Genomic DNA, 23,270 nt, shown 5'->3' with positions numbered 1-23,270 from the left:
AGAGGGAGCTAGGAGAGTCCAAATGAGGTGCGGTTTTCGCCCACACGATCGTGATCGAACGCTCTAGGACATGGAGCAGAGTTTGGTGGGTTTGGGCCAAATTTGGGGGGTGTTGGGCTGCAACACACACGAGGCCTTTTCGGTCCCTCGGTTAACCGTTGGAGTATCAAACGAAGTCCAAATGACCCGAAACTTGACAGGCGGTCTACCGGTAGTAAACCAAGGCCGCTTGGCAAGACTCGGTCCAATCCGGAAATGTTTAAACCCCACACGAGAAAGAAAGGTAGAAATGACCACCGGAGGAGAACGAAACGCCGGAATGCAAAACGGACAACGGGGAAAATGCTCGAATGCATGAGACGAACATGTATGCAAATGCAATGCACGTGATGACATGATAAGAGATGCACGAAAAAGAAAACAACACACGGAGACAAAGACCCAAACCCGAGAAATAAATATAACTTAGCGCCGGAGACGGCAAGAGTTGGATACAAAAAATGGAAAGTATATCTGGGGCGTTACAACACTCCACCACTACGAAAAGATCTCGTCCCGAGATCTAGGACTGAAAGAACTCCGGGTACTCAGAACGGAGGTGATCCTCGCGTTCCCAGGTAGCTTCACGGTCGGAATGGTGTGACCACTTGACTTTGAGAAATTTGATTGACTTGTTGCGAGTTTTGCGTTCAGTCTCTTCAAGAATAGCAACTGGGTGCTCACGATAGGAGAGGTCTTCTTGGAGCTCAATGTCCTCGAAGTTGACGGTGCGGTCAGGAGTCTTGAAGCACTTTCGAAGCTGAGAGACGTGGAACACATCATGAACATTTGCAAAGTTTGAAGGAAGCTCGAGTTGATAGGCGAGGTCGCCTCTCTTGCTGACAATCTTGAAAGGTCCCACGTATCTAGGGGCAAGCTTCCCTTTGATACCGAAGCGACGAGTACCTTTCATGGGAGAGACGCGGAGGTAAACATGATCTCCGATCTCGAAAACCAATTCACGGTGCTTACTATCATAGTAGCTCTTCTGGCGGGACTGAGCTGCTTTGAGGTTATCACGAATGACTTTGCACATGTCTTCTGCTTCTGTGATTAAGTCATTACCCAGCAGCTGACGTTCACCGGTTTCAGACCAGTTGAGAGGGGTACGGCACTTCCTGCCATACAGAATTTCAAAGGGGGCCTTGCCCGAACTTGCTTGAAAGCTGTTGTTGTATGAGAATTCAGCATAAGGAAGACAATCCTCCCACTTCATGCCGAAGGAGATCACACAAGCCCTGAGCATATCTTCAAGAATCTGATTGACACGCTCGACTTGACCGCTTGTTTGAGGATGGAACGCTGTGCTGAAGCGGATGTTGGTGCCCATAGCCTTCTGAAAAGAATCCCAAAACTTGGAGGTAAAGATGCTGCCACGGTCTGAAGATATCACTTGAGGAATACCGTGCAGAGAGACAATGCGAGAGGTATAGAGTTCCGCCAATTGAGCTGCAGTGATTGACTCTTTGATAGGGAGAAAATGAGCCACCTTGGTGAGCTTGTCGATGACGACAAATATAGCATCATTGCCACGCTTGGACTTTGGAAACCCAGTGACGAAGTCCATTTCAATGTGGTCAAACTTCCATTCTGGAATGGCAAGAGGTTGGAGGAGACCAGCTGGCCTTTGGTGTTCTGCCTTCACTCTTCTGCAGACATCACATTCGTTCACGAATTGAGCGATCTCGCGCTTCATTCGAGTCCACCAATAAGCTTGCTTGAGGTCCTGATACATCTTCGTACTACCAGGGTGGATGGAGAGGAGAGAGTTGTGAGCCTCGTTCATGATCACCTTACGGAGTTCACCTTTGGGCGCAACAATTCGATCCTCGAAGAAGAGAGTGTCCTTGTCATCAAGTCGGTAGCACTTGTACTTGGACTGACTCTTTGCAATACCAATCTTCACCTTCTTCACCATAGCATCAAGAAGTTGGGCTTGGCGAATCTGGTCTTCTAAGGTAGGAGAGACTTGAAGGTTGGCGAGGAAACCTTGAGGAACAACTTGCAGATTAAGTTTGCGGAAAGCTTCACAAAGCTCGGGTTGATAAGGCTTGAGAATCAGACTGTTGCAATATGCTTTCCTGCTCAAAGCGTCAGCAATCACATTGGCCTTGCCTGGAGTATACTCGATACTCGGATTGTACTCTTGAATCATTTCGACCCATCGAGTCTGCCTGAGGTTGAGATTAGGCTGAGTGAAGATGTACTTGAGACTCTTGTGATCAGTGAAAATATCCACTTTCCTTCCCAATAGAAGATGTCTCCAAGTCAACAAAGCGTGTACAACTGCCGCCAATTCGAGATCATGAGTGGGGTAGTTCTTCTCATTAGGTTTCAACTGGCGAGAGGTATAAGCAACAACTTTCTTCTCTTGCATCAGTACAGCACCGAGACCTTGGAGAGAGGCGTCACAAAAGACCTCGTACGGCTTGGTTTCATCAGGTGGAGTCAGAACTGGAGCAGTGATCAATTTCTCTTTCAAAGTGTTGAAAGCAATATCACACTCCGGAGACCAAACGTACTTGATGTGCTTCTGAAGAAGATTCGAGAGAGGCTTGGTGATCTTAGAAAAGTTTTCAACGAATCTTCTGCAATAGCTTGCGAGACCGAGGAAACTGCGGAGTTGCTTTACGTTCTGAGGAGGTTCCCAATTCACAATTGCAGACACCTTCTCAGGATTCACGGAAATGCCCTTGGCGGAGATGATATGACCAAGATACAGAACCTCATCGAGCCAAAATTCACACTTGGAGAACTTGGCGTAGAACTGATGTTCTCTGAGCTTGTCAAGAACCAAACGCAAGTGCTTGGCATGATCTTTCTTGTTCTTCGAGAAAACCAGAATGTCGTCGAGATAGACCAGAACGAATTCATTGGTGTAGGGGTTGAAGATGAAGTTCATCATGCGAGAGAACGTCGGAGGAGCGTTGGCGAGGCCAAAAGACATGACGGTGTATTCATATGAACCAAAGCTTGTTCTGAACGCCGTCTTGGGAATATCTTGCTCACGAATACGAATCTGATGATAACCCATACGGAGATCGAGCTTGGAGAATACTTGAGCACCCTTGAGTTGTTCGAACAGCTCATTTATGTTGGGAAGTGGGTATTTGTTCTTGATGGTCTTCTTGTTTACTGGACGGTAATCAACACAAAGTCGACTCGATCCATCCTTCTTCTTCACAAAAAGAACACCACAACCCCACGGAGAAGTACTAGGCCGAATGAGACCCAATCTTTCTTGCTCATCGAGTTGTTTCTTCAGCTCCTTCAACTCTTCTGGGCCGAGCTTGTAAGGGCGCTTGCACACAGGTTCCGTACCGGGCTCAAGTTCAATAACAAATTCAACCGGCCGGTTTGGAGGCATCCCTGGAAGTTCTTCTGGAAAGACGTCTTGATATTCGCAAACGACAGGAATTTGCGAAATAGCATCCAATTCACCCTTCTCATTGAGAGAAAACAACCGGATTGAATTATCTCGAGCGGCAAAGACAATGACATCCTCAGACGAATGAGTCAGTTGAATCTGCCTGGCTGCACAATCAAGCTGAGCTTTATGCTTAGAGAGCCAGTCCATCCCGAGAATAAGATCGATATCGGAATTACCAAGAACCATAGGAGAAGCAAGAAACTTGAAATCGCCCATCGAGATAGCGACATCTGGCACCTCCAGACTTGCGCTCAAACGTTTGCCAGGAGAAATGATATCCATATGTTTACCCAAATGAGAAGAAACGAACTCATGCTTGGTAAAAAATGGCTTTGACATAAAACAATGCGATGCACCCGTGTCAAAAAGAACTTTTGCAGGAATATCATTAATAGGAAGGTTACCCATAATGACATCTGAAGAATCCTCAGCCTGAGCTGCATTCAGCATATTGACCTTGGCGTGCTTGGGATTGTGCTTGACCACAGCTGTACTTGCCGATCTGACAGGAGGAGGAGGAGGAAGACGCCTCTGGTTGGTACACTTGTTGGCATAGTGACCCTTCTGTTGGCACTTGTTGCACGTGACCTCTGAAAGCGGACGGTGATACGGAGCACTCGATCTTGGCGCTTGAGACGAAGATTTGTTCTGAAAGCCTGGGTTGGGTGGGTGGGAGAAACCACTGCCACCTTTGCTCTTCTGCTGATACGGCTGACGGAACGGAGGAGGAGGAAGCCAATACTTCTGCTGCTTGACCACTTGAGTAGAGGAAGACGGAGTAACATCTCTGGCACGCTTCCTGGAAGCATCACATCTCAACTGAGCAGCCTCTTGCTTCAGTGCCATGTTGTAGAACTCATCGTATCTCAACGGCTCAAAGAGGACAAGAGCGAGCTGAATTTCCTCACGAAGACCACCCCTGAACTGATAGATCATACTCTTCTCATCAGGAACATCCTGCTTGGCAAAACGGGCGAGCTTCTGGAACAACTTGTTGTAGTCATAGACAGACATAGAGCCTTGCTTCAGATTGCGGAATTCCTGACGCTTACTCTCAATCACACTTTGAGGGATGTGATGAGCGCGGAAATCTTGACGGAAATCGTCCCAAGTGATAACACGTCCACCTCTGGAATCCTTGTACTGCTGGAACCACTCTGCAGCCTGATCTTTGAGCTGGAAAGAAGCGAACTTGACGAAATCTTCAGGCCTGACATTGCTGCATTCAAAATGCTTGCCCAGGTCCACTAGCCAATCGTCAGCGTCGGTAGCCTCAACACAACCGCTGAACGTCTTTGGGCCATTAGCAAGGAACTGGTTCAGAGTAGCAAAGTGGTGCTGATTGTGGCCTTGATTCCCTTGACTGCCTTGATTGCGCTCTTGAAGGATTTGCATGATCAACTGTGTGTTTGCATTAGTAGCGGCCATCACAGCTTGCCATGCTTCCGGAGGAGGCGGAGGTGGAGGCGGATTAGGATTCGGAGTCGTGCGCGTTGGAGGAGCCATCCTGAACAGGTTGACCACCATTAGCACATAGATAGACAACAATACAGAAGCTGAATCCAACGGAATGAAAATTGCAACATATAGTCTTCACATCCGAACAAAATGAACGAATGCATTCCTCTTCAAATGATCACATATCCATAAATTGCGAAGCCACGAAGAATTAAGGTAGAGAGATAAATCAACAAGGTACGGATCAAGAACGAATAATCGGTAAGAAATCCCAATCTCAAACCAATATCCGTGGAAGAAGAACTAGAGCTACTAGATTTCCCACCTATGAAACTCCCGAACCTTTCCGGTTATGCAATCAGGTGTTGGGGATACAAGGGAAGCACAATATCTCACCCAAACTAGCAAACCCTACATCCAGCTGTATCCATCCTTCAACACATAACCAGGAAAACTTCGGAAACCATCTACCTCAACCTTCGAAAAGCATCCGTTATACAAGTTATGGCGATACTCCCGAACTCCCGCCCCAGTACTGGGTGGCGTCGAGGTTATCTCACCAACGAACTGCATAAAAGAGATTTTCGATGTCGGCGAACATATCTCAAGTATACCAGAATTGCAACGATAAAATTGTGACGACAACACCTCGGAGCTCAACTCCCCGGGACACTGCCACAACCCCTAAAGACAGGAGGCACCAAGAACAATGTTCTCGTCACAAAACCATCGGAACAAAACCAAGATACTCGCGTGAACCTAAAAAAAATTTTAGTGAAATTTGAGAAGAGAAGAGTCAAAACTCTACGCCAGGATGCCTTACCAGAGCGATGAGGAGACTGGGAAGTAAAAGAATTCCTAAGCTCTCCGAAATATAATTCCTAAGGACTCAAAACATTTTTCTAGACACAACTCGGCTGCTAAAAACGATCAAGCAATGGGGCTCCTAAGGTCGGGGATGGCTCTGATTACCAACTTATAACGCCCTCGATGCGGCTATAGCTCCCACGTGTCGAGGCACGGCTTAGAGGCATAACCGCATTGAAAGCAATGTCGCAAGTCAGGCAATCATTACAACATCCCATGTAATACATAATAAAAGGGGGAGATAACATAGTTGGCTTACACTCGCCACGTCACATCAAAGTACATAAATAACATTCATCAAACAAACACTCATGGCCCGACTACGGCGCCAAAATAGAAAAGACCCCCAACATGCGACAAGGTCCTGAATCGATAACCCCAACTAGGCACCACTACTGATCATCCGGAAAAGACACGTAATAACGCTGAGAGTCCTCGTCGAACTCCCACCTGAGCTCGTAATCGTCAACTGGAGCGGAATCACCTGGACCTGCATCTGGAGTTGTAGTATCTGTGAGCCACAGGGACTCAGCAATCTCACACCCACGCGATCAAAACTATTTAAGCTCATAGGAATGGATAAGGCCAATATGTGTGGAGCTGCAGCAAGCGACTAGCATATGTGGTGGCTAACTTATACGCAAAAGAGAGCGAGAAGAGAAGGCGAAGCACGAGCGAGAAGCTAAAGGAACATCCTGCGCAAGCATAACTCCAACACCGTGTCCACTTCCCGGACTTCGCCGAGAAGGGGCCATCACGGTAACACACACGGTTGATTCATTTTAATTAAGTTTAGTTCAAGTCATCTACAACCGGACATTAACAAATTCCCATCTGCCCATAACCGCGGGCACGGCTTTCGAAAGATCAATCCCTGCAGGGGGGTCCCAACTTAGCCCATAACAAGCTCTCACGGTCAACGAAGGAATAGACCTCCACCCAAGACACACCGATCAGACTCGGTATCTCGGTACAACAAGATGATTCGGCAGGTTAAAACAAGTCCAGCAACACCGCCCGAATGTGCCGACAAATCCCGATAGGAGCTGCACATATCTCTTTCTCAGGGCACGCTCGGATAGGTCAAGCTACGAGTAAAACCAAACCTCAAGTTTCCCCGAGGTGGCCCCGCAGGCTGCCTGGTTCGGACCAACACTCAGAGGAGCACTGGCCCGGGGGGGGTAAAATAAGATGACCCTCGGGCTCCGGAAACCCAAGGGAAAAAGAGGCTAGGTGACAAATGGTAAAACCAATGTTGGGCATTGCTGGAAAAGCTTTAATCAAGACGAACTATCAAGGGGTTCCCATTATAGCCCAACCGTGTAAGGGACGCAACAATCCGGGAACATAACACCGATATGACGGAAACTAGGGCGGCAAGAGTGGAACAAAACACTAGGCGAGAGGCCGAGCCTTCCACCCTTTACCAAGTATATAGATGCGTTAAGATAACATAGCAATATAATGATATCCCAACAAGTAATATAAATGTTCCAACAAGGAACGGCTCCAATCTTCACCTGCAACTAACAACGCTATAAGAAGGGCTGAGCAAGCGGTAACATAGCCAATCAACGGTTTGCTAGGACAAAGGTGGGTTAGAGGTTCAACATGGCAATTGGGAGGCTGACAAGCAAAAGGTAGGCATCGAAGCAGTGGCAAGCAAAAGAGCGAGCAAACTAGCATAGCAAAGATAGTAGTGATTTCGAGGGTATGATCATCTTGCTTGCACAGTTGTCAGAGTTGACTGGATCCTCACAAGCAAACTCAACGGGCTCCTCGGTAGCGAACTCGTCTCCCGGCTCTACCCAAAGACAAACAAGCAACAAGGACACAATCAACCACGGGCAAGACCAAGCAACATGATGAAATGACGATATGCTATGCGGGATGCGATGCGGGATGCAAAATGCAAGATATGACAGGAAATGCATGAACCTGGCATCAACTTGGAAAACCAAGTGTGCCACTGGATAGAGGGGATGAAATCGCTTGAAAACGATATAAAGATCATAGGAATCGGAGCTACGGTTTGGAAATGGCAAGCGTTTTAAGATATGACACCGGTCTGCGATTTATAGCAAGTAGGCATCTAAATGCAACGAAAAGAACATGCTACAGCCACCAAACATGAAAACAAAATATATGGCAGTGATGTACACAAGATGGTTGACAAAACACTAGCACTGAGCCATAGGCAAATTCATCCATTAAGAGGTTCAAACAAGCATGGCTAAAACGCAAATGCAAAACAGATCTCAGACTTAGTGAAATTAACACTAGTCTGAAATTTCAGATCACGAAGCTCTCTTCGGAGCAGCAAAACAACATGATAGGAAACCTGAACATGACAAGTAAGAACATGGCATGGAGCTACTCAACAAGCTTAATAAAACACCCAAAGTGACCTGGGGCCAAAAGGGTTCACAAAATACTCTACCGAGCTCACGAACATCGCTCGAACACAATCAGTTTTCAGACTTAGTGAAAACTGAGACATGCTGAAATTTAACTCCCGAAGGCATGTAAACGAGCTCGATGCACTCACTACGGTGCAAGTCATGGCAAGGAAAGCATATAACCAGCAAGAAGGCACAAAGTGCTAGCTACACATGGCAAGAACGAAGGCATAACATGCATGGAACACTAACGGTAGCATCGGCGAAATCGCAAACAAGTTAACGATCTGCCCAGATTAACAACGAAGCAAAAGTTGAGCTCGATTGAGTCAACCTAGAGCACTCCACAAATGCCAACAAAGACATGGATGGATAGAGCATAACATAAATATCAAAACTCCCTTACTGATCATCCTCAAAAGAGGCACGGATCACTAGGAAACAAGCTGGACATATAGCATCATGAACTAAAATATCCCAGACTTAGTGAAAATCACTAAGTCTCTGAAATCTGCATTCTCAGGTACCCTACTTCGCAAGCTTGCACAAGACAACACACACATCCTAAAAATGCATGGGTGGCACCTCTGGAAAGAAGACAAAATGCTTCACAATACATCCCAAAGGGGCACAGGCATATCATGCACGAATTAAATATAGCAAAAATGACAAAAGTGCATGATGAACTAACGGATCTGCAATTTAACTCACGAAGCCTCCTTCTAACAGCATTTTGGGTATCAAGATGACCTCAAATGCAAATGATGCAATGGAATGAAATGATGTACATGTCGAGACGAAGATTTTGATATATCATACGCCCAAAACGGAGCTACGGTTGCAAAGTTACGGGACCTCGAACAGAGCAACATGGATCAAAATCTAGGGACTTAGAAAAATCGGAGGGGGGTTAGGGTTTACTGTACACGCGCGGATCTGGATCTGGGCTCGCCGGGGCACGGAAGCCGAGGCGGCGCCGGCGGCGGAGCTCGAGCTCACCGGAGCGGCGGGGTGCGCCGGCGGGGAGGAGGTCGCCGGGGGGGGCGGCGCCGGCAAGGAGGCAGCGGAGGGGCGCGGGAGCCGAGGCGGGGAGCGGCCGGGCGGCGAGGTGCCCGCGGCGGCGGCAACCTCCGGCTGGGGCGGCGACGGCGGCCGCGGCGGCGGCCGGCCGGGGAGAAGACGGCGGCGGGGCGCGGGACAGGGCGCGGCGGCGGTTCGGGCCGCGGGGGCCCCGCACGGGCCTCGCGGGCCCGCGGGCGGCGGCGAACTGGGGACCGGGCGGCGCCACTAGGAGGCCGACACGTGGCGGCGGACGGGGAGGCCGGACATGTCCGTCGGCGGCGGTTGTGTCCGACGGCGGCCGGAGGAGTTTTTTAGGGTTTCGGGAAGAGGGAGAGATCCGAAAACGGAGGGGTGTATATATAGGCATAGAGGGAGCTAGGAGAGTCCAAATGAGGTGCGGTTTTCGCCCACACGATCGTGATCGAACGCTCTAGGACATGGAGCAGAGTTTGGTGGGTTTTGGGCCAAATTTGGGGGGTGTTGGGCTGCAACACACACGAGGCCTTTTCGGTCCCTCGGTTAACCGTTGGAGTATCAAACGAAGTCCAAATGACCCGAAACTTGACAGGCGGTCTACCGGTAGTAAACCAAGGCCGCTTGGCAAGACTCGGTCCAATCCGGAAATGTTTAAACCCCACACGAGAAAGAAAGGTAGAAATGACCACCGGAGGAGAACGAAACGCCGGAATGCAAAACGGACAACGGGGAAAATGCTCGAATGCATGAGACGAACATGTATGCAAATGCAATGCACGTGATGACATGATAAGAGATGCACGAAAAAGAAAACAACACACGGAGACAAAGACCCAAACCCGAGAAATAAATATAACTTAGCGCCGGAGACGGCAAGAGTTGGATACAAAAAATGGAAAGTATATCTGGGGCGTTACAAGCCAGAACATGTATGGCCAATTTAAGGGCGTTGGTTGGGTTGCATTTTCACAACCAGACAACTGAGCCATCGGCCCGAACATACACGGGCTTAGGGGGTCGGGCTGTAGATGCGCTAAGTACCATAACAAAATGCAAGTTCCCTAAAACAAAATACACAAGGTTGATTTACACATGCTGCTAATCCACCGGTTGACAGTGATGGGTCAAGGCACGTGAAACATTTTCCCAGATTTAACAGATATATGTTCTGCAAAATAAGTGTAGTAATCTCTGCTAAAAAAATGATACATTCTGGTTAAATTCACTGCGCAGTCGCTCGCTCAACTCATCACATAAAATTTACATTACTGGTACAAGAAAAAAAAACAGTGCCAAAAGTTGTCACCTACAATACAACATCGCACGTATATTCCTTTCCCCTACATCGCAAAAGCTGTTTCCTCGATGCCTGGGTAGCGTACCACGCAACACTTTGCTCAGCATGTCCAGCACTGAGCAGATCATGATGAAAAGCTTCACACAAAATTTCGACAATTACAGTTGCAGACCGGATGTCGAGCCTCAGTTCATCCGCAAAACTTGTGTCAAGCCTCAGTTCACAATTGGTTCCATATCCATGCAAAGATGAATCAGTTTCTGCTGGTACTGCCCGAAGACCTCGCTGACCGCGGTCAGGTTCTCATCACTCACATTCTTGGATGGGAACAGGAGCTTTTGACTCCGCTCCGTTGCTGATCCAGGCATCTCATCCGCAGGCTTAGACTCTGTGGTAATTTGTGAATAGATCTCATGGCAGGCAAGCAAGAACAGAGCGGCAGTGTCTTGTCGCTGGTTGCTGCGGAGCGTCTCTAAAGCCTCCGGGAGTGCTCCAGCAGCAACATATAGTATTAGAGCTCTAGTAAAGAAACAAACAACATATTGATACCGGGCCGGATAAATAAGCATTAACTAGTGTTACTGTGTGTGCGGGATCAGTTACCTCCACATATTTTGTTCACCACGAAGAACAAAACCAGCCCACCTCTGCAGTACCCTGCGTGAGTCAGGCAAAGGACAGAAGGGAGTACCTTAGCGGATTAATAAAGTGAAACAGCAAAACTAACATTTTAGCTACCCAAAAAGGCATTTGCACCCATTTATCTGCTATTCAAAGACTGACATGAACAGATGACTAAACCAAACTAAATTACTGCCATTTTCTGCCTTTCTAGTCCCTGCCATGGGCGGACAGGCCATACAGGGCCATACTGGTCCATCGACATGTGATTGTGTGTTGAGACAAGACAAGGCATACAATTGAAGTACATTGGAGAGTGAAAAAATAATTAATAAAGTTACCTTGCGTAGTCAGATCCACGCAAATGAGTTGCAGCCAAAGTAGCAGCATCAATCCAGCAACCAGCATCTTGAAGCTGAACCATTCAGGTGAACTCCATTATGCACAAATCTAACTTAGAAAATTCAAACATCACGGTAATAGAATGTCCCTCGAAAAGTGCCTAAGGGCATCTCCAACGCTATCCCCTAAAAGTTGATTAATCTACACTGCAATGTAAAGGAAATAATTAAAAACCGAATGCTGTTAGTTCAGAGAATGCTTGTATCTTCCGTTGATTCTTTTCATTGTGCAACCACAATGGTGTTTATCTAGACATTTTATAGAAATAGGAAATGGCAACTTATCATTTGTAGAGAGTCTTATCTTTTCTTAGCAGTACCCTCAATATATTCCAAGCTTTGTCAGCACATCTCAAAGCGGACCCTCAAAATGCCCACAAATGTCAGGACGTAGTTTGCCATCCGACGATGACCCCTATCCACGTATCTGTTTTCCCGCAAACCGGACGCAAACCAGGGGGAGGTTTGCGGGCATCCGGACCGCCGCAACGTACCCGTGCCCACTCCGGCTTCACCATGGACTTCAACGCCGTATTGCGGAGGAGCAGCCGGCGCCGCCGGTGTCAGCGTTGCCGCTGGCGCAAAAGGACCAACACTACAACTTCGCCCTCCTCGCCATCATCGGCTGGCAGAGGGGCAAATCTACGGCGAGTTCGCAAGCAAGGAGATCATGGCGGCCATGGTCGCGAGGACCAAACTTCCTCGACTAGCAGCGGGCGTTCTACGAGGCCACACACAGTGCCAGCTGCAACGCGATCGTGGCGGAGGCGATCGCGGACGGGAATGTGGGCAGCTCCGCGTCTAGCCGCGATGACCACGAGGCCGGCACGTCCACGTCAATGGTGGAGCTCACCTTGACCGGCGACGTCCACACAGCGGACTCTTCTTTGCGGGAGTTCAGAATTTTCGTTAAAATAAGTTCAGAATTTTTGAGAAAATCCATTTTTTGTTAAGCATGTACATGTTTGTGTATTTTGTGTGTGTGTGTGTGTGTAAAGTTTCATTGAAAAAATATAATTTTTTTACTCCAAAAAGCAATTTTGTCTTTTCTCTCCATATAAGTTTACATGCACAAAGGACAGACAAGTATTTCTTTCACTCCCAGGTGCAGCTTTGAATTATTGAAAAATATCAGCTGGGATGTTACCTGAGAGCATGCTTCCTGATATTTCCCCACTGCACACAGAAGATGTGTTCCAGATAATGATTTGTCTGTTCTAACCATATTGGCTGCAACGACCTACAAAAGATCATAACTGAATTAAGGGTCCCCTCCATGAACAAACAAGCATAGCCATAGGGTTTTTACCAAGAACATTCTTAGCTCAAATCTGAGGACAAACTGACACTAAATATGGAAGCTCATGTCTTCTAGATTAGTGGGAGTACACAGAAATTTAAACCTAACACCACAAAGACTGTTAACTATTAATAAGAACTAAAAGTAAGATCCATGGACACTAATAAGATGTACAACAGGTACATTATGGCACATAAATGATCAATGAACAGTAATCAAGTTCACTTCATGTTGAACCATGCTATAGAACACTGCAATGCTTGCATTCTACAGTAAAGAGACGATGCATGTGTTCTGCTCCCTCTGTAAACTAATATAAGACGTTTTACTATTCTATTTGAGCTTTAGCACTATTCTATTTTATATCTTTACAAATATTAATTTAAAATTGACGTCATTGCTGCAAGGCAGCAAGTAAACTCTACTCCCTTCAGTCTAAATAAATGCTATTTTCCTTTGTGGCTTGACTTATCTTTGGCTGTTATAGTAGTGATCTAAACGGTCTTATATTTCTTTACGGAGGGAGTATATTTTATTTAAGTTCATCACGGCAATACCACAAAATACTTTTGATAGCACATTTTCTTATATTAACGTCTCATAATTATGAGATACATGACTCGAAATGTACTGATGCTCAAAATTGTGAAGGTGGATCCAAACATCCTTTGCAGACAATTATATAATTATGTAAATTGTTATTTTTATCATCGACCTTTCACTTTACCCTTTAAGCCAAATTGGTACACTGTTGCACGTCCTAAACAAGCTATGTTCCATACTGAAGAAAAGAGTATGGTTATCTTTTACGGCTGTTCACCTTCACTGCAAGTTCATGTAAAGATCTTGACACTGCAGATGACAATACAACTGCTCTTAATGCATTAGGATAAAAATTTGTTCCTTCAGGAGGAGTTGAAAGTAGCAAGGACACCGCAGCTTCCAAATTTCCAAGAGAGACAAGCCTGAGTTGACAGAAAAACATGTGGCACAAGGAATTAGATGGATGTGCTTAGTTTCATAATAAACTACTGGTTTACATATTTGATTCTTACTCATGAATACGCTTTTGCAAAGCATCTTCACTATCAAGCTTGTCATGCCAAGGTATCCTTTCATTCGCATTGAACCACAATTGCTCTTGCTTAAATGCCATTGTACTTAATTGCCCATAACTCTGCAGAATGGATAGATTACTAAATGCGAAAGTATGCATATATGGACGCTGGAAATTACCGGCCATCAGATTCAAATATTACCGCAGTATCATTGGCCGCATTTCTGGCTGCAGACCTCTCGCTTGAAGCTATCCTGTTTAATGTGGAAGTTTGTTCAGAATCAGCGCGTACACTTGATTCGAAGCCCTCACTTGATCTACTTGTCGATTTATCCAGGGAATGCTGAAGGGCTTGCGGAAGCTGTAACCAGAAAAGTGCTTCTTGGAAATCACCAAAAATAGCAGCAGCAAATGCAAACCTTGCACAAGTTCCTTTATTTACTATAGCTGAATATAAGCTGGCTCTTCCATCATCAAGGATGCAACCTTCTCAACAAAAGGAAAAGGAAATATCTCCATCATTTATGCCAAATCATCTGCTAAAGAAAATATATTGTTGACATTACCATCCTTTCTGTATGGCTCCAACACTTTAAGCAGCAATTCAGCCACTACAGAATCACCAATAGGAGGAAGTGTTGTCTCAATCATGTATGAACGAAGATCCCCAAAGGTTGACGGTCCTTCCTTAAAGCTGTTAGAGGCTAATTTATCACTATTATTGCATTCAAACCAAGAAGGCTTCACACCGAGCTGCAGAATCATACGCAGAGCCTGAGACAACAACAAAAAAAGGTAAGTGTTTGTGTTGCGTCGCAATTCAATCTTTCAGAAGGTGGAAAATGCATATCCAAAATGGCCATTCAAGGAGACTGATTAGAAACACTAGTTACTTAAGGCTTGGTTCTTTAAATGAAAGAACGTAACCATATCTGCCAGCAGCATTTTAAGCAAAAGCAATGAAATGTAAGTCTTTTGAAAGCTAACTTCAAGAATTATATAGTAAAATATAGAGTTCATACATGATTATATAAAAAGATGGGTTCAAATATTATGATACCACATCCATCTTACCAAAGCATGTGCTGTGGGGAATAGTATTGGTAGGCATAATGGCATTGGCCTAAATCTCTCTTTTGTAGTCAGCAGCCTAGAAGCAGAATTGATCTTGGTATCACTGGTGGATGAAGAACAGATGTTACAAACAAAATTACATATATGGTATCTAAAATGGAAACTAGAGCATCAGACGTCTGCCGCATAAAAAAGCATCATGTGACGAACTGAATAAGGTCTAGAGCATCCCAGGGAGAGTTGGACAATATTTTTGAATTACAGAAAACTAAATTAGAGAACAAGCATTACCATACCTAGCTACCTTTTTCTGTTCGCCCCCATCAGATACCAACAGCATATATTGATTAAAAAGCAAAGGGCAAGGAAAAATAATAGACTGGTGGATAAATAAATTAGATGGAAGAGAAACAAATTTACTACCCATTCACGCTGGCGGTGCCTTGAATAATGGGTATGAGGAGGCTACTCTGAAATCACAAATTGTGCAAGTGCGCCTGAATAGTGCTTACGGGCTAGTCCAAATTCAATTCACATTACCAACCAAATGCCATTTAGATATTATTCTTGCCCTTTCCTGTTCAATGGCTGGTTTCCCTTTATTTTCCTAAGTTGAGTTCAGTTTTTGTTTGAAGATTATTCTTCTAATCCACCTTTATGTTGACAATTTCTCAGTGTTTAACTGGTATGCCCTAACTAGGAGAATTATACGATGACATAATTGTTTTAATATTATTGATAACAAGCTATATTAGTTCGAATACCATATCAGAAGTTCCTTGTGAGTCCATAAGCATGCTATGTGTAAAGAGTTCAGAAAATTAACAAGCCATCTTGACAGCACATGAAAAGAATCAAACACTTTGACGGAATTTTAATACAGTGAAAAATCTAAAGCTCATAAATAAATAGAATATCCATACAATACAGTGGAATAAGAAAAGGTTGTGCATTCTTAAAATGACATACGTGTTAACTTCAACCAGACGAAAGCTACTATCAGCTCCAGCGATGCATAATACAAGTGGTTCATCCTTCCTTGTTCGGGTTGATAACCAATCAAGCTCCAAGACGAGTGTGCCAGGAGATTGTGGATGGAGAAGGGCATTTGCCAAGGGATCTGCACTATCCTAAAACATAGTTCCTGAATTCAGTGGCACACTACTATTTTGAACTTGTTCCATCATGGCACAGTATGAGATACTCCGTCCGTACCAAATTATAATTGAACTGCAAAAACGTCTTATATTTTGGTACAGAGGGAGTAGTTTATAGACATGGTAAGAAATATAAAAGGATCAGATATATACTGGAAATGGAAATAAAACATGCATGGTTTACAATGAGGATCAAAGAAGGGCGCGAGTAACTTATTCAATATAACAACCTTTTCTCTACTTAACATCTTATAAATATTCTTAGCACAAATTTTTGCACAAAATAAATGTGTTTCATATAACTATTTAAAAATCATATGTTTCACATCAGACTCCAACAACAAGTATCACGTGCTGTGGGTAATGAGTCTTGAGCTAGACAATGACATGGTAGGCTGTTAGCTAATGCTTCTTTGTACTTACCAGGTCAAATATAGAGAATGTATTATCATAGAAGAGCACAGCAATGCGTCCTCTACTCCGATCACCGTGAACAACAGGAGAAAACTTAATCCTCCTAATGCCTTCCCTGTGGGTGCTAAAAGAAGAAGAAAGGCCTGTTATAACGTCCCACCATCGAATGTTGCCGGATCTATCCCCCATCACCTATTTTTTGTTAAAAATAGTAGTTTTAGGTCAGAATGTCAATGTATCCCAGGATAATCTACCTTGCACATAAAAAAAACTGCAAAATGGAACTTATAAACTACATGTGGTACCGCAATGTACATACAACATGGGGAAGACGATAAGCCATAGCAGTAACCAGGCCATCTGAAGAGGCAAATGATGATGACGGCCACTTTGGCCTGAAAACACAATAAAACCACATATTTAATATGGATAAACATTTTAGACGAGGGTAGTAGTGGTTAAACATCAAATAAACTGTAGCTCACACATACAAAGAAACTACGTCAACAAAGATATGGGCCAGCAGTGGAGGGGGGTGGGGCACAAAATTTACTTTGATCTCATTCTCGGCCAGTTAGAATTCGTAAGATCTCAACTCTGAGAATCAAACCTAATAAAAGTAATTAGCTTCAATTATAATCAAATTACTCAAATGCCATCACTAATAACAATCTGCACTCTATATCCTAATTCTACAACCACCAAGTATTTCCCACCATATTCTGAGGTAACTCAAGGCATACTTATCATTTGGAGAAATACAAACACAACATTGCGTGCAATCAAGCAATCACTACCAAAAAGCCCACTGTCTGCTGACTCCAATATAGAAAGAAAAAGCAGGAAACATGATGGATCAGAAAATTGCCAGAAAAAAAACTACTCCCTCCATTCCCTTATACAAGGCCACAAACTCAAATTACAGGTACCAAGGTAAAAATTAATGACTGCTTGCAAGACATCTTTTATTTTCGTTAACCGGGATCATTAATACGCCACATGAATGCAAGGAAGGAATAGGAAGGAAGTAGCTGAGTGTCATTATGACTACATGCATGCAAGTATTAAACAAGTTGCTAGTACGAGAAAACATCCTTAATTTTTGCCTCGATTACTGTTGGTGGCCTTGTATAGATGCAAAATGTATTTTTGATAGTAGCCTTGTATAAGGGAATGGAGGGAGTAGCATCAAATAGTAGAGGTCGCAGAAAGAATTCAAGAATAACGTGTTATTTTTACTTGCCTATCAAATATTGTGATGATCTAGCACGATTGGGTAGAGGACTAGAACAAAATGAATGACATAGATTTCTGCAATTTATAGACTGATGATCTGATCACATGTGCATGTGAGTGTCCTTTCATTGCTGAAAGATATAAAGTCAGCCATTCGAGTACCTAAAATCTCGTATTCGCCGTCCGTGCACTTCAAACACACCAAGAGCACCATTGACTAACGCAAAAGCAAAACTTTCGGATGTTTCATCAGAACTTTCTGCAGCAGTACCCTCTGCAAGTAAATAATTCTATCATAGTATCATCTTGCAATAATATTGCAAAAATGCAACCAGCGAAGAGTAGAAAACTTAAATAGATAGTATTATATGAATCAAGTATGGAACCTAGAACGTTTCGAATAATATGACTTTGCTAGTGAGTTAAAAGTGCACCTTTGGAGGGAGACGATTGCTTAGATGCATTCTGACTTGGTCGTGGTGCCGCTGGCAGTGTCCATTCTAACACCGTAAAAGGAAGAGCCAAGGATCTAAGCTACAAACAGTTCAGAAAATTTACAAATATCATGCTTCCAGATTTACAGAGATAAACTATTACTGCAGTTTACTGAATGTAACACCAGTATAGCTTCTGGATTCTCATTATGATATGGAAGTGCAAATTTAGCACAAAAGTATATCTTCTTTAAATTCATTCCTTGGTTGTAGCATGAGTTACTCGAAATAGTATTTTCCCTGGCACTTGAAAGATAATTGATTTGTTTGGCACTACGTCAAACAATGTTAACATAATTATTCTGGTGCCTTGTTACAGATCATTTACAACACTCCAACCAACTTTTGTCAAAATAGCTGATTTGATTATTGGGTTTAAATGGCTATGCAAAGTAGACAAGAATTCCCTATTCCAGAGATAGTTCCCTTTCAGGGCTGCCAAAAACTGATACAACTGAAGAAAAAAAAATGGCTGCAACCTTGATTCCTGAGGTGAATATCTGTTTATCAAAACTACTCGAGGCCCCCACGCCAATGGTATCCTTTTGTGAAATTCAGTGCACAGATTAAGATAAATAACGGTAAATATACCTCCCCAGAGGCACAATAGCTCGGTTATATGACAGCCTATTATGGATGCTATTCCAGTCCGATAAACATGACCATGTCTAGCAAAGTTTGTGCGTAAATGTATATAGGCCAATTTGCCATGCACAAGACGACACGGAGTTACTTAAATATATGCATCTAAATTCATTTATGTAACATTCAAAATATGGAAATCAAAATTACAAAAGTTAGCACTTGATTAATGGAGAAAAAGCCGACTTTAAGCTTTTGTCTCTATTTTTGCCATGCCGTGAAGTGCAATTTTCTCGTATACATTTCAGAGAGGTTGTCGAAGAAAGACAATCTATAGAGATTCCCCTTCTATATCAAATCAAGAATAGAAGCAAGTCACTTCAGGCGTCGGCTTGTAACTGGGTAAGAATAAATAATTGCTCTAAAATTTGTATAGATACAGGCAGAGAAATAAGTACCATCATCGGGTTCTTTGTCATGGCCCACACTTCAACAGGAGCATCACGAAACATAATCAGAAGGTACCTGATAAAAAATATTATGCTTGAGAAACCAAATATTGTGCTTGAGAAATCACAGCAAGCACAATGGCGATAAGATTATGTGCACTGAATTAGCAAACTGTAAGGGGTAATAAGAAAGTTATGGACAGATGAAAGATGTTATCACAGGTCAAAACATGAAACCAACCTTCCAGACGAAGATGCCCTCAATGCTCTTATTGCTGCACGTTCAGGCTTTTGGAGCACACGGAATGGGCGATTTAGCCCACTTCTCAGGCATGTGATAATAAGCTTATTATTGAATCCTCCACTCTTATCACTAACCTGTACCAGTCAAATCAATGAGAAAATTAACTATCTTTGGCTCTTTGCTGTTGGTGGATTGATAGCCTAATTAGTAAAGTAGACAGTCATTTAATTATCAATCACAAATTCACAATATACTAGATGTATAAAGCACCTGATTATATGAGAAGGAAACAAGGCGTGAGTTTCCAAGCCATCTTAAGCCTCTGACTGTGCTGCTATGAACAGCAAAGCTGACAGAAACTGCATTAGCCAATACGTCAACAACTTCAATGGTCCCATTTTGAGTTCCTAGAGCAACAAGTGGTACTGCTGGAGCAGGATTGTTTCCACCACCTTTAGATAGAAATGTTGTTCAATGTTATAAAAGTGTGAAATTTAAAACTTGAAGATAATTTCAGAAAGAAAACAGCTAGCATTGCTATGATCATAAGGGACATACGGGCTACTGTGGCAAGTAAAGAAGGAGATGGCACAGCTAGAGTAGTCACAGTAGACGACAAAAGATGAAGCTGGCCCATCAAAGTAATCTGCATAGCAAAGTAAACATGAGAAAACCGGAAAGGCAAGCAATAGCGCACCAGCTTTAAGGGATATGGACCAAAATTTAGATCACTAAACAGGTGCATCCTAATCCCAGAGATTTAGAAGGATAAAGTTATGCAAAGCAGCACAAAGATTTCACATTTGACTGGAACTATGATCCCTTACAATGGTCAACAAGAGAGAGAGGTTTATAACACAACCTTTATTGTAAAATCAAGCCCATTGGAGCGTGGGTTGGAAGTTCCAGCATCACTATGGTTCGATGTACCTGGTTCCTTCCGACATTAGTGACAGAAATGGAATCATCAGTCGATTTAATAGCTGGCTAAGGAATAGGATTATTTTTTTGCTGTCTTGACAAAACTGATTCGCACCTAGATTAATTTTCTTGGAAGATACTGACTTGTCAAAAGTCAAATGCCATGACCAGATCTTGCCATCTTCAGATATCGATGTTAGATATGTCATGGTCCCTCGATACATGTTCTGGTTCGACTTTGTATCAAAGATGATAGACTGTGAAGATTGCATAAGTGCCAAATCCTGAGATTGTCTGTCGATGATACGAAAAATGGACTCTGACTGCCAGATCGTAGTAGCAAGAACGGCTGGGGGAGGAACAACGGTACCAATTGAAGGCATGAGCTCTTCCACTGCATGCAACAAATGTACTTGTTCACCCCTACAACAGAAAAAAAAAACAAGGACGAACTTAATATGTTACAATAAACCACTGCGGCACTGCCTGTTTGCCATTTATGTACAAGATACTGAAACTATATCTATATTGGTGTGCAAATTGTTAAGAATGTATGCCAGCAAACTAGAAGAGCGGGCTACACACTTTTAAGGAGGCATACACAAATGTAATGGCACAATGACATCTACAAAATGTGTGGCAAGAAAAATATTTTCCAATTAGTACACATATCGCTGACTGTTCATTCCTTTTAAATGTCAACATACCTGATACCCCAGCGGTTATAACTTATAAGGCCCTCTATGTTTGTCAGGACATTCCCAATGATGTAAAGTTTACATAATATCTTATTTGCTACTCCCTCCGTCCCATAATATAAGATGTTTTCTATGGCCGTACATTTTAAATTGTTCTCTCTTTTTTAGATAAAATGACTAAGCTACTGGTTGCAATTTTTTCTATGGCTGTACTCAACCATAAAAATGTCCATTATGACAGTTGTCTTTCCAGAGATTGGGCATTCAGTCAAGTTCTCAGTTAGGTGTTCTTCCTCAATTATTATTGTAAAAATAAAAATGCAAGACGCGCAAACTTACTCCTTGCGCTTCCAGATGCTCAGCTTGCCATCAGCATGCGTGCAATAGAGCAGGTCAAGATCAGTATCGGCCATAACATCCGTGAACTTGCCGAACCCCCTTGGCAATGAAGCAACAGAGAGCGCAATGCTGTAGTTAAGTTCAAAGACGACAAGCTCCCGAGGGTACACGGCATATAGGATGTGTCTCCACAGTGGGGAGAAGCACAGCCTTGCCGCAAAGAGCGGGAAAGCCGCGAGCGCCGGGGCTGGCGCCGGCGCTGATATCTCCTTCTCCAGCCTCTGCAGCTCTGCCACGTCCCCGGCGCCGCAAACGATCCTATGCTCCTTCAACGAGATGTCGGAGTCATGCCGTGGTACAGCGGAGAGGAGGAAGCCCTTGAGACCTAGGGCGCAGAGGTGGCGGTCGTCGAAGGGGTCCCGGCGGAGGCAGGAGAGGTACTCGGGCGAGGCGTCGAACATCCAGAGCACGCGGGGGTTGTTGCTGGTCTCCCAGATGCAGAGCAGCGAGGGCCCGTGGATGGAGGCGAGGAGCCAGCCGGAGGCGTGGTGGATCCAGCAGAGGTCCTGGACGCCCCCGCTGGTGCCGGGCGCGACGCTGCGGGACTCGTCGAGGCTGAGCAGGCGCAGCACGGCGCGCGCGCGGGCGTCCCAGACGGCGATGCGGCCGTGGCGGTCGCCGGCGGCGAGGCGGAGCGGGCGGTGGTCGTCCTCGGCGCCGGCGGCGTCCTCGGCGGCGGCGAGGGAGGAGGCGCTGGCCGCGGGCGCCCAGCGCACGGCGGTGACGAAGGAGGCGGGCGAGGTGGCGGAGGAGGAGGGCATGGGGAGGACGCAGACGAGCTGCATGGAGCGCGGGTCGGAGACGACGACGCTGCTGCCGGCGCCGTGCGCGAGGAGGCCCGAGGTGCTGAGGTCGATGCAGCCGCCGTTGCCGCGGCTGGCCGGGCCCGGGAGCATCGTCGACGTGGCGCTGCCGCCGCCGCCGGCGGCATTGCCGCGCGATCGCGCCGCCGGGGAGGCGGCCGGCGCGGCCATCATCGCGCGGGGCTGGCTGGGGCGGGGCGGGGCGAGGCGGCGAGGCTCTTTCTCTCGCTCAGATCTCGCCGCGGAGCACCATGTGGGATTGAGATTTGAGAATTGAAGGAAGGTCGATCTGCCCCGTGTGCGTGGGAGGAGACCGGGAAGGAAGACTGGTGCGGCCTGTCGGGTCAAGGGGGCTGAACGCGATCTGATCCGTCGCACGTGGGTCGGTGCTTTGAGATTTGCGCATGCTCTTGTTTTTTAGATTCCTTTGCGCATGCTCTTGGTGGGCAAAGAGGTCAAGATGGGTATTTCCTGTTTGACGCATTCTGCGTCAAAATGGCGAAGAGGTCAGTGGGCCGCGGCCCATTTAGCGTGGCTATTGCGGGCGGTTTTCTCCCGGTTTTGGGAACCTTCTAGAAGGTTCCCCGAACCGGTTTTTCTTTTTCCTGTTGTTTTTCGAGGCTGGTTTTCTTTGTATTTTTTTCTGTTTCGGTTTTCCTCTGTTTTTTATCTTTTCTGTCTCTTTCTTCTTTTCTTTTTCTTTGTCTTTTTTGAAAAATTTGAAAATTTATAAAATGTTTAGAATACAAAATTGTTCCCAAATATGAAAATATTTTTGGGGTTTTCAAACAAATTCATGTTTTCAAAAACATGTTCACAAATTCTAGGAAATGTTCGTGTTTAAAAAAAGTTCCCATTTTAAAATATGTTTCCATATTCAAATTGTTCGTAA

At 44.8% G+C, this 23,270-nt stretch overlaps 1 protein-coding gene across 1 annotated transcript; it reads right to left on the bottom strand.

Moving 5' to 3' along the window:
• Positions 1 to 10,355: 10,355 nt before the first annotated feature.
• Positions 10,356 to 22,671, bottom strand: LOC123136173 (WD repeat-containing protein 11). Its single transcript, XM_044555492.1, has 21 exons — positions 21,516 to 22,671; positions 20,594 to 20,901; positions 20,420 to 20,487; positions 20,116 to 20,203; positions 19,828 to 20,009; positions 19,555 to 19,691; positions 19,323 to 19,389; positions 18,223 to 18,322; positions 17,951 to 18,062; positions 16,872 to 16,947; positions 16,562 to 16,744; positions 15,951 to 16,111; positions 14,982 to 15,084; positions 14,474 to 14,681; positions 14,110 to 14,393; positions 13,906 to 14,027; positions 13,671 to 13,815; positions 12,698 to 12,790; positions 11,491 to 11,564; positions 11,132 to 11,185; positions 10,356 to 11,047 (listed from the first exon to the last, which is right to left on the bottom strand). Exons 1-21 carry the CDS (start codon positions 22,550 to 22,552, stop codon positions 10,744 to 10,746), a joined length of 3,906 nt encoding a protein of 1,301 aa, XP_044411427.1. The 5' UTR covers positions 22,553 to 22,671; the 3' UTR covers positions 10,356 to 10,743.
• Between the last annotated feature and the right edge of the window lie 599 nt (positions 22,672 to 23,270).

Source organism: Triticum aestivum, chromosome 6B (genome assembly GCF_018294505.1).
Source record: "Triticum aestivum cultivar Chinese Spring chromosome 6B, IWGSC CS RefSeq v2.1, whole genome shotgun sequence".
NCBI lineage: Eukaryota > Viridiplantae > Streptophyta > Magnoliopsida > Poales > Poaceae > Triticum > Triticum aestivum.
This window is presented reverse-complemented; position numbering and strand designations above follow the sequence as displayed.

What these genes read in the sequence shown, in the direction of transcription:
- LOC123136173 (XM_044555492.1), bottom strand. Translation starts at nt 22,552, where the DNA reads ATGATGGCCGCGCCGGCCGCCTCCCCGGCGGCGCGATCGCGCGGCAAT. An exon ending in GGCTTGATTTTACAATAAAG is followed by an intron (nt 20,204 to 20,419) that starts GTTGTGTTATAA and finishes TTTGCTATGCAG; the next exon opens with ATTACTTTGATGGGCCAGCT. An exon ending in ATCAGGAAGCATGCTCTCAG is followed by an intron (nt 11,565 to 12,697) that starts GTAACATCCCAG and finishes TGAATGGTTCAG; the next exon opens with CTTCAAGATGCTGGTTGCTG.